This window comes from Amphiura filiformis, chromosome 17, assembly GCF_039555335.1.
Source record: "Amphiura filiformis chromosome 17, Afil_fr2py, whole genome shotgun sequence".
Classification (NCBI taxonomy): domain Eukaryota; kingdom Metazoa; phylum Echinodermata; class Ophiuroidea; order Amphilepidida; family Amphiuridae; genus Amphiura; species Amphiura filiformis.
Window position 1 is genome coordinate 37,364,020 of NC_092644.1, and position 12,406 is coordinate 37,376,425.

Sequence of the window (12,406 nt, forward strand, 5' to 3'; positions counted from 1 at the left end):
TTTACAGTGCAAAAATCAATTTCCAGTCTTTTACTGACTATTTTTGCTCATTAACAAGTTAACATCTTGAAAATCCTAGCCAAAGTAGACTAAATAACAATGTTGCTGAGATATGGATATGTGTATGCTGCAACAGCAATAAAATAGATAACTCAATATTAAGGAGTGGGGTATGAACGTTTGGACAGTATTTGTTGTGGGACATTAGAACACATCAGACATATCGAATTGCATTCTGAATACGAAGAATGGCCTTCTGATATCAAATGATTTTGATTTTTGAAATTGCAATGTAATACACATTTTATGGCAAATGATTAAAATTGATATTTTGATATTTAACAGTACTCAAGTAAACTTCATAAATCTGATGATTTATACTTAATGTGTATGTAGGTGGGATGAAAAGCCGACGATCAATTGAAAATTTTGACCTTTCGTATTGAAGATATGGATTTTTTCCCCAAAACACCCAAAAAAATTAGGTCTTTTGTGGAAAAAAAATCCATATCTTCAATATGAAAGGTCAAAATTTTCAATTGCTCATCAGCTTTTCCTCCCAGCTACATACACGTTAAGAATATGTCATTAGATTTATAAAATTTACCGAGGACTGTTATATATCAAAAATGTGAAAAATATCAAATTTTAATAATTTGTCATAAAATTTGTATTATATCGTGAATTTCAAAAAATCAAAATTATTTGATATCAGAAAGACATTCTTCGTATTCAGAATGCAATCGATATGTCTGATGTGCTCTAATGTCCCACAAAAAATACTGTCGAAACGCTCAAAACACTCATTCCAGATCCCTTAAGTTCTTTTTTGTCCATATTTCAAAATCCACACAACAAACCTAGCTTGATTGCATCACCTATACCAATGCTTGAAACTTGAAAAATTACAAACTTTAACCAACTTTTGTTGAAAACATAACAAACTTAAAGAATGAGCAGGGAAAAGGAATACACCATTTTGGCTATAACCCAAAAAGTTGGTAATAGTACAATATAAATAAACAATATTTTTTCATTATTTTGTAATTAAAACTATGAAAAGTATTTCTGTTTCTTTTTACAAAATTTACATGTAAATTTAAACCCCAATCACAAGGAGCTCCAAATATCCCAATCTTTAGAGACACAGTTCAGTACTTATAATGATAGTCACAGGTTCACTTTCAGAAATGTTCATACTTGGGTATTCAGCCTCATCCCCATAGCATGTGGTCAACATGAACATCATGAGAGAATAGCTGAACTAAGCCCCTATAAATGAGCATACTTGAGACTTGTGACTTACTACTTGCCAATATTTCCAATTAATCATGAAGTTGATGTCCAAATATGGATTATTTCAATGTTTTTTTGGCCAATATGTTAAATTTCAAGTAAAAAGCTTGATACTTTATTACGACATTTTGGTAGGTACTTAATTCCTCAATTAATTAAACAATTAATATACAAAATCAATTAATATACTATCTTTGAAAATATCTTGATATTGCAAACATTGGCAAATATTATAAATCATACAGTGTTATCTGTGTTTAAGCATGTTAACAACACCTTTTGGTATTTATAAAATGGTGACAAAAAGGTTCAATATTTGTCTTTTTTTCACATTGTTTTCTCAATTATAAAAGGATCACCTACATCAGCAGTACAAAATATTTTCATGAGTTGCAATAAAGGGCAAAAATATACACTGACACATACACACACTCATACGTACGTGCACCTGACGACGGCAGCACTCCGACATCATTCGAGACACAGATAACACCCTATGACTTACACGGTTTGTTAAAATGCACAAAATTCACAGTTTGATGGATAAAACTACAACTATTTTCGACACAATCAATGACGCCATCTAACCACTGTACAAAGAAAGCTAATAAAGAGAGTTACTAATGAATGCTGACTTCTGCTAGATGAGTTCTTGCCTTTATGACTGCCATGTTTCCCTTTTATGTTGTTTCTATCTGAATTTCCTTTTTCTGGAAGTAAAATCTCATTTGCTGCAGAAAGAAAAAGACAAAAGACAAAAATATTAAAATGAGTGTTTGATGGTACCGTCATATAAGCAAACAATTTCTGTATTATAATAAATATTATTTTAATTATTTGTGGAAAATTAGTTTATGTTAACAAAAACTGATTTTAGTTTACTATGTATCAATATTATCTATAACAAATTTTAGTCTTAGCTTAATTTACAATTTTAATATTTCTTGCTGTTGTTCTATATTGAATGCAATTGAACAAACCAAATCGCATTTACCATGACTTAAATCGTCACGCAGTCAAATTAAATTCTGCTTTAGCTCCATTCAACAGCAGCCTTTCAACTAAGTAAACGATCACACCGACATTGAATTACATGTTTTTGTATGCCCGATGAGTGACCCGTTGCCATCGCACTCTCAAACAAGACTTCAAATCCCCCAATTGTAAACACCCGTAACTCAAATTGGGCTGTTCCAGTTAAAATCCTTCCCCCTGTGGAAGACATAACCTTAATCTCCCACACAGGGGTTGTAGATTTCAACTCGAGTCACCCATTCAGGTAACCCAATTTGAAATACACACTCCCTGTTTGGGAGATTAAGGTCATATCTTCCACAGGGGTTTATGAATTTCATCTGGAATAGCCCATTACTTTTAAAGGTGAGTCCTCAGATGCAATCGAAATAGAAATCGACTTTTGGCTAGTGTAAACACGAGCCCTCAAATATATAGCGTGTGATGTGCAATGCATTCACTGTATGGCTGACTATTTCATGAGATATATTCACACTACATTCAATTGCCAGGAATCCCTAGAGATTCACTGTAATGTTTGATGAACTATGCTTGCACTAGAATCCACAACATGCTCATCTAACAGGGCACAGTTCTTTAACCCCAACACATTTGTATATTCATTGAATGACCTTTCGAAGTTTGTGTACACAAACTCATACTCTACAACTTGAGGTCAAATTTTGCACAATGATTGTTTAATTGAGGTTATTGAACTATGCCAATGGGATGAGGCCATTATGGTCCATAGTGTTGCACCATCAATTCTTCACGCTTTGCCTATTTTGAATTGTATCACTTGCTTTAAATTCATGCTTTTAAGCTTCCTTAAATAGACCTCTATGGAATAGGAATATATATGCGCTGCTTTTTTCGCAGTAGTTACGTGGAGAATAAAAAGCATCACAAAAGCAAATGTTGCATGAAAAATTCAACTTACACTGTACTATGTGTATTTTTATGACAGCCATTTTCATATTTGCATCATTCTCTTTTACAATGCAACTCCGGGGTGCAATATTTGTCTTGAAATTTTGAAAACGACAAACACAATCTTTCAACATCAAACAATTGTTATACAAAGATGTGAATTGCACCCAGGGAGCAATATCTCACATTCATTTCGGTAAATTTCATGACCAAGTTTAGATTTAATGGAACTCTGAAATTTTAGGCATATCCAAATGGCTGGCAAACATATAATATCATATCATATAAACTTTATCAAGTATTATTATTATGTTTACTAGTAATGCTTTCTGCTGTTGAGGATTTGGGTAGCATATCCGCAAATTGCTCACACACGCATATATTTCCCACTATTTGATTATGAAGCGACTAGTGATGAAAATGCAGAGCACACAATTCTTGCATCACTTTTAGAGATGATCTTACACCTACAAACTTTAATAAACCCAGCTTCTATGAATAAGACACTTGATATACTTCTTGATCCTGTGCTATTTTTTCTCTACTTTTTTCCTCTTTTTATTTATTGCTTACATGTTATAGGTTTCCTTGGCGGCACATGTGACGTTCTGACTGTGGGTAACCTTGGCGATTCTGGTGTTGTAGATTTTGATGGTTCTTTTGATGTTGTTGTTCTTTCTGTTGTTTTTTCTTTACCTGAAATAACTGGGGACAAAACATAAGAATTTGTTATTATATCTTCTACAGCAAGATAACTCATTACAGTGGCAGTTTGTGATCCACAGCATCAGCCTCAACTTAATCCAAAAAAGTTTTTTTGTACCATCAGAAATCTAGATTCTTGTCTGACAAAGACATTAGCCCCCACCCCCCATCAAGAAAGTGAAAATTTACTTATTTAGGACAAAATTTGACCAATTTTGGACAAAATCATATTTTTTGGACATAGCTGTGTTTTCAAGAAACCAAGTGTGTGAAAATATTGGATCCAAAACATAATTATGATAGAATTGGGGGCGTTGCTTTATTAGTCTCGCTAAGAGTTTTAAAATATTGGACTCGACTACATCTCATCCAATATTTTAAAACTCATAGCTTGACCAATAAATATGGCCAAACTGCCCAACTTTAGAAAATATTTTAATTACCCCCATTTCACTTTCCCCCCCTCCAAAAAAATGTTGGAGCAGCCACTGGCAGAAAAATGCTGGTATGTATTGTACAGTTTTAGGGAAAGAAGATGAACACAGTAAAAAGTCACAGAAAATGATTACCAGCAACAGAATGTCTCCAGAACAAAACAAGACAGAAGAGAAAAATAGCAGAAAAAGAAAGATCGATCACGTTTATACAGAAGAACTTTGCTACCTTTCTATACAGAAGAACACTTTTCCCAAACTCTATCAAACACATACCTGCAACATATACTGATTGAGGATCTACACGAATATGACCAAAGGGCTGAGCTGTTTCTTGTAGCGGTCTTTGTATTGTGTCTATGCTGACTGAGCTGCCTTCCGCAAACTGTACTCTGAATTCCACAATCACACTGCCATGTCTGTAACCTGTTACTTCTGCTTTCACAAAACCTTCTTCATCTCCGTATAATTCTTTTAGCTGCAAAAACAAATATTTTGGTATTGAAGATTATTAGTCAGTATATTGCAAGCAATAATAAATGTATTCTTATTTTCTTTCGTTCTTTTTTCCAATCTATATGACAAGCTATTTAAAAAAAATAGCAGCATATGATCTTTTCACAAAACCTTCTTCATCTCCGTATAATTCTTTTAGCTACAAAACAAATATTTTGGTATTGAAGATCATTATTTCAGTATATTGCAAGCAATAATAAATGTATTCTTATTTTCTTTCACTTTTTTATTCCAATATCTAAGACTAGTGGATCATTTATACAAAAACAAATATTTTGGTATTGAAGATCATTATTTCAGTATATTGCAAGCAAGCAATAATAAATTTATTCTTATTTTCTTTCACTTTTTTTCTCTTTTCAATGATACAACCAGTGGATCATTATTCAGGTTAAGTGGATAAGCTAAGAAATATGATGAATTGAAATTTTGTTCTTATTATTATTGTTACTTCTGAAATGGAAATAGATTCCTTTTATACTACTTATCAAAGGAACTTTGATAATGCATATTGTACATATGCACAACTATACTACTTATCAAAGGAACTTTGATAATGCATATCGTACATAATACACAACTATACTACTTATCAAAGGAACTTTGATAATGCATATCATCATAATACACAACTCTTGCATAATGCATTCAGTTGGTGTGTATACAACATGTAATGCAATCAAGAAAGGTGGGTCTATGTCCCTAAACCTGATTTTAAGATAAGGCCGACAGATGTCTTGATATTTTTAATATGTCTTGTTGCCTGCAACATAACATATTCTTTAATAAGTCCAAATCACTGCCATGCCAACTATACTGTTTTCTGCATATTGCAGGCAGTGTTCAATGTGCAAGATTGATGATATTGTGAATGTGTGACAACCGCCTCTGTGCTATCTTCAGTAGATAGCGGCATTCATACAATCTAGAACAAGCTATTCTCAGTAAATAGCAGCATTTATATGACCTAGGATGTGCTATCTTCAGTAGATAGCGGCATTCATACAATCTTTGATGAGCTATTTTCAATAAATTGAAGCATTTATATGATCTAGGATGTACTATCTTCAGTATATAGCAGCATTTATATATTTATATGACCTAGGATGTGCTATCTTCAGTAGATAGCAGCAGTCATACACTCTATGATGAGCTATTTTCAATAAATTCCAGCATTTATGATAGTGTATGTGCTATCTTCAGTAGATAGCAGCATTCACACAAGCTACTAAAGCATATTAACAAATCTTTGCTATCAATCGTCATTTTTTGTAATCTTCTTAAGTGATATTCTTCTTATTTTGGATACATACTGCATTTTCTACTTCATATGTGACTTCACTATATCTTGGCGAGTCATGGACTAGTAATGTATCATCCCAATCAAGAATAACTCCACCGAGGCTCAGTAGTTTGATTTCACCTTCAAATACAACTGTAATAAAAAGACAACATATGATTGGTTATATGTTTGATTGATGTTATGACAAAATGCACATCTCCAAATGTAGAGTTCTGGCACAAAACCCACTGTTTTATTTAACGAAAATATTTCCTGATAGTGCTATTTTATACTTCATACTGGTCATCAACAGTGGGGTATAATGCAAAACCATTAAGTCTCAAAAAGCATCCTGAACTAGAATTTGCCAGGTCTGAAAATACACCCCAAGTATGACAAATTTTACTACTTTTAGAAGCAAGTGTTCTCTTAATGTATATAAGAGTGAAAAACTCACTCTCCAAAAGAGTGAAACCACTCCTTAAAGAGTGAAACCACTCCTTAAAGAGTGAAAACCACTCTTTCAAGATATGATAAATGGGACCATTACTCAAAATATCATACTATATGAAAGAGTGGTTTTCACCCTTTTAGGAGTGTTTTCTTATTTTGGAGTGATTTTCACTCCCTCTGGACTGATTTTCTGCCTGTCCATACTTTTAAGAACAAACTCGGTGAACTAACATTACAATTATAGTTATTATATTTATAATTGATTAATATAGTTATAGTTATTAAAATATATTATTTATGAAAATGTGAATAAACAAAATAATAATAATAATAATAATAATAATAATTATTATTATTATTATTATAATCCATACATACCTGCTGGTCTAGGTCCTATATGTATTTCCTTCTTCATATACTTTGATCTACACAGACCACCATGTCTTTGATTAATACCTCCTCTTGTTCCACTTGAAGTTGCTGTTTTAATCAATCAATTAAGTCATTAATTAGTCAATCTTACAATACAAATGGTAGTGTTGATGATGGATGTTATACTTGGAGATTGACTAAGATTTGATTTAGAGGACATTAGAATAACAGACTTTAGCTAAAGAAACCACTTTATTGTCAACACGGAAGTATGTTGTAAACATAAAATTAAACTTGTTAAAACTATTCAACTGGACTCACGGTTTTGAGAGGCAACGGTTTCACACCTTATCCTAGGTGCATCTTCAGGCCGTCTGTTGGTCTGTCGGCCTGAAGATGCACCTAGGATAAGGTGTGAAACCGTTGCCTCTCAAAACCGTGAGTCCAGTTGAATAGTTTTAACAAGTTTAATTTTATATTTGATTATACCTGGATGAATGACAACCTTCACAAACGTATGTTGTAAACAATTTCAACCAATTACTGATTAATATTAAAGCCATTGTATGCATACAATGTAAATACCAGATAGTTTTATATTTTTCGGAAGTGTTGAAGGAGGGGGGGGGGTCTCATATTTTCTATTAATCAGACTGCTGGAGGCCTGAACCAGAGGTTTCTTGAAGGAATACAAAGATCAAGGCACTTCATCCAAATATTTTCGATCTTCGGATTAACAATAGATTCCTGTTCGATACATAGTATTTGTGAATACCAATTAATTGAAAATTGTTCAAACATACAGGCCTAATCGTTGTATCTAATGTATTAATCAATACAATTTGACCATTAAGTCTTAGATTAATTGATGGTTCAATATTAATAAAAAGTATGGATGGTCAATCTCAAGATTGAACCAATTTGGATGCAGCACCTAACCAGGAGTCCAGGATGTGATACGTGAGATAATCAGTGTAAAATAAATTAATATAATTAAAACTGACTTTGAGAATTGGTTTACAACTAGAATTAAGCATACCTAGAAAAATATGTATCTTCTGTGAAGATATTAAGCTAAACTTTTTTTCACAAAAATATCAATATTTCCCATAGCAGGCATGGCAATACACATTCATGAAAAAGTCTGGAAAATGTTTTTTAAAAAAAGCTGGAAAGCGCCAAAAACACCTGAAAATATAGGCTGAAAATTAACAAACTGCTGGAATTCTGATATCAAAAAAGTCTAGTTACTGTGTTTTGACTGGAAATTCTTATAAATTTCCTATGTATTTCTTTGTTTGGTGAAGTAAAATTGACCTCCAAATGTCTTTGTTTGGTGAAGTAAAATTGACCTCCAAATGTCAAAATTTCCCTGAATTCCACATTTTTCCCTTGACGCATGACTACTAACCACACAAACATATACTTACATATAATATAGTATGTTTCCCCTTCTTCAAAATAAGGCCTTCCAGGGAACGGTGTATACCTTTGAAATAGCAATGTATAGAGATTTGTTTCAAATGGACGATTACAATCCAGTAATTTTCTAGTCCTTCTGCCTGGCATATCCAGGCTACAGTTTCTGTATCCTTCTCTGTCTACTTGTACTAATGCATGATATTCTGCATCTTCTGTGTTGTCTGATTGCGGACACACAATGTCTACGATGTCATCTATTTCAGCTTCTAAAACCAGCCCATTTGGATAGAAACTGCAGAGGAAAAAAAAAAAAGAGAGAGAGGGTTTTTAGTTGACAGTTTTACACAAATAAATTAAATTTGCAACAACTTTAGAATATTCATGACAACATCAGGATTTGTAGAAAAGCAACACAACTCATCTGAATTTAAGTAGATGTTACCATGGTTACCCAAAGCTCAAATAGTGTGCTTTAGATAAATTGATAATGCATACATTTGTGCCATTTAACGGCATGTATGATTGGTGCTTAAGCAAGACAATTTCAGCATCGGAAAAGAAAAAGGAAAATTGCATTTTAAAGACTATTACATCTTATATTTTGTTATTATTTGATGAAATACAATCACCTAATCGATTATGCCCTCAATTCTATTAACGAACCCCTAAATCAACTAGAAGACCTAAAACAGGGTTTTTATTTAATATAAAAAAACAAGGGAAAAAGCTGAAAATGCTCAAAAAAAGCTAAAAAACAGTGTAAAATTGGGATAAAATGACTCAAATTGGGCTGAAAAGTAACAGAAAATGCATAAATTTCAGGAATAAAAAAAGAGGAAATCAGCTTGAAAAGAGGAAAAGTTTCAGGTCTGAACCAGTTTTAAAGAACATTTGGTTTTTGAGACAAACCTATACCTATTAATGGTCTATAAGAGGTATTTTTATGCTAATATATGTATTTTATGACAAGACAGGTAACAAGTACCATTGAAATATTTTCACAAGTGATAGATTTTATCGTTTTTAGCCTCTTGACTTGCAAATATTGTCTACATTCTTGAGAGTGCTTCAGGCATTTTCCAGGTTTATGTATGACTGCATTATATTTAGTCTTCTTCAAAATACTTTTTATTTTTGAAGTAATCTTCAAAATCTATTTGCAATTTGCACAGGTGGCTGAACTATGTATCTTTTTTCAATTGAAACATGAATAAATTATGCAAATTAAATGCATAGTTTTCATTATACTGTTCTTAGATCAGTATTTCGATAAATATGTTGACACCCTTCAGATATCTCATTAGCATTAATGGAATTTGAAGGCATATAATATAAATGGTAAAATTCCACCTTGCATGAATATTATTCTAGGTAACATAATGTTTGCGTATGTGTTAGCGTTGTTTTCGTAGCTCTTTCAAGGTATAAAGTGGCCCTGCTTTCGTAATTTCACAAGGGAAATTACACTAAGTACACAGAAAACGTAAAATCCAAATATTTGTGACATGATTCTACAGGTATTCTGGCATAATACTGATCCGTGTTGGTATGGAACTATCATGATTCATCTTCCTAACTAGCAGCAAGGACATCTTTTTTAATTTCATTTATTTACGAATAACAATGAGAACGTGAAACTGTTTGAAGCATTTTGTAATATGTAACAATTTAATTTTAATTTTTTAGACAGAGCTTTGAAAAGCGCTGCCTAAAATTTTTAGACAGAGCTTTTAAAGCTGTCTAACTTGTTAAAACAGATATCTTTGTCTAAAAATGTGGTGTAATTTCACCATTTTGGTTGAATCATTGTCTTCTGCAGATCAATAAGTCTTTTGGTAAAAGTGTGAGAAGTGTCAACCCCTCCAAGATCAAGTACTATATAGCGTTATGTTGAAATATCACTTGAGCTCACCATCTCACATAGAAAGGACCTTACTGACACCAATTCAAATTATTGCCTAGTTATCACATTTATTACCCAACTTTATCATTGCACTAAAACATTTAATGATCATTTATTGGTTTGTGCTGATGTCATTTCAGTATCTTTATGGCTGTCTAATTGTCATGAGCAGTTTTAAGATTGGCTATGTCAATCTTGCTTCTCCATATCTGGCAAATACTTCCCGACTTCTGCAGATTTATACAGGTGCGATATCTCAACATCAACACCATGCACATCATCTTTGTCATAAAGTTAAGGTCTGGTATCACCCCATAAACAAGCTACATACCCATTCAATACTGTTGTTTTTGTTTGATTGTTTCTCATTCAACGAGTTGCAGAATTTGCATTAGGGAAGAAATAGTAACATAAATTACTGTTCATGTTCACCAAAATTTTGGCATTATGAAGGCAAATGGTATGTTGAGACATAGGCCTATGGTTGAGATCAAGTTAAGAGGGTTTATATGGCCAGGCCACGTACGGTAACGGCTAGAGCTTAATTTTATTCCAAATTTCAGCTTTTTTTGCAGTTACGTGATAACCGTGGTAACAACATATTCTGAGTCACCTTCGTGCCAAATAGTGAGGTATACGTTGAATAATATTAAGATGCTAGTGATACCGAATATCAACTGAAAATAAACCCATGTATTTTACATGGGATAATAACGTTTTCAATCCCATCAATTGAAAACCAATTTAACCCCTGCAGAATAAATGCTGTAGTCCCCGTTGGTAAGGCCTATTGGGTGAATTTGTGTACTGTTGCTAAGTCACGTGGTACACAGGCGATGTTTTGCATTCCGATCATTTCTTGTTTCGTCATTATTTTGTCAGATTCAACAAGACTAGGTTGTGTTTAAAAAATTTTCTTTCGGAATTTTTTAGTTTGCATATTTTACAAGTAGTAATCCCAGTAGCTTATATTAATTTGGAAGTGTATTTACAACAATATTTCGTGGCGTGGACCATGTTTTCATTGATGGTTTTCGTCGGAAAAATACAACAAAATATGTGCGGCGGTTTGGAATTTCAAGAACTTTGAGTGGAACATTGGGAGAAAAGGAGTCTATACCACCAGCTGGATCGAATTTTATGTCTATTTGCGCTATCACCGAGAGCATCTCGCCAGGTGCATGGCTGATAATTCATCAGTTATGAAAGTACAAGTGCGATCATAGACTAATGATATAGTTCCAGTTTGGTTCCCTTACGATTCCAAAGTCTTTTTTACATGAACGGAAAATCGTTGTTTAATTTACGCACGAAACAACTAGCTGCAGCAATCAAGTAAAGTCGTCAATATTATCATAGTGATGGTACTGCGGCAAGTGGAAATTGTGACATTGTCTGGGATATTTTATAAAATAATAAAAATAGTTGGACAAAACTAACCCGAGTGATAGAGAGGCGAAGTTGCTGGTATTTTAAATGCGGAATGTGACAATTTTACGTGGGTCACCCAGCGTCGGGCGTTATCCGCAGCGGTGTTGAGAGCAGTCAAGATGATGAGTTGATTCGGTGAGAAATTTGCTTTTATAATCAATCCCGGGTTTTAATAGCAGGCCTAGGCCTAAGGCTAAAGCCAATAGGTAGAACACATTTGTAAAAAATGGGCATTGGAAGTATAAATAACATTGGGTCGAGTGCGATTTATTTTATAATTTCACTTGACACGGTTTTAAGTTTTTCAAACTGTGATATCCACACAAGCAGAACGCAAAACCAGGTTGCCAAAAAATTTCTGCTTGAATTGCTGCCCAAATAATCAAAAAGTCTCCAAGAATGGTTTAATTTGGTTTAACTTTATGGGAGCCAAATGTTAAAAAGTCGTAACAATTTTCCTTAATCATTGCTTTTTTGAGGCCAGGAAATTGTCAAAAGTCATAAATAAATAAATAAAAATCGAAATTCGCCCAATTGGGCTACCAAATCGCGGGTTTGGCAATACTAAATGGCGGTCTCGATGATTGCGTAAATTGTTTACCGTCGATCAGTCCTGGGGATTTTGCAAATAGCCAATTTCTGCGGCGT

General features: G+C 33.3%; 1 protein-coding gene across 1 annotated transcript in view; it reads right to left on the bottom strand.

Annotated features, from left to right (window-relative positions):
- Positions 1-767: 767 nt before the first annotated feature.
- Positions 768-12,406, bottom strand: part of LOC140137741 (ephrin-B1-like) — a 149,366-nt gene continuing 137,727 nt past the window's right edge. Inside the window, exons 2-7 of the mRNA XM_072159506.1 lie at positions 8,433-8,716; positions 7,009-7,110; positions 6,209-6,330; positions 4,656-4,857; positions 3,814-3,945; positions 768-2,027 (exon numbers count right to left, since the gene is read on the bottom strand). Coding sequence (XP_072015607.1) covers positions 1,867-2,027; positions 3,814-3,945; positions 4,656-4,857; positions 6,209-6,330; positions 7,009-7,110; positions 8,433-8,716 — 1,003 coding nt within the window. The 3' untranslated portion in view covers positions 768-1,866. The remainder of the gene's footprint in view (positions 2,028-3,813; positions 3,946-4,655; positions 4,858-6,208; positions 6,331-7,008; positions 7,111-8,432; positions 8,717-12,406) is intronic.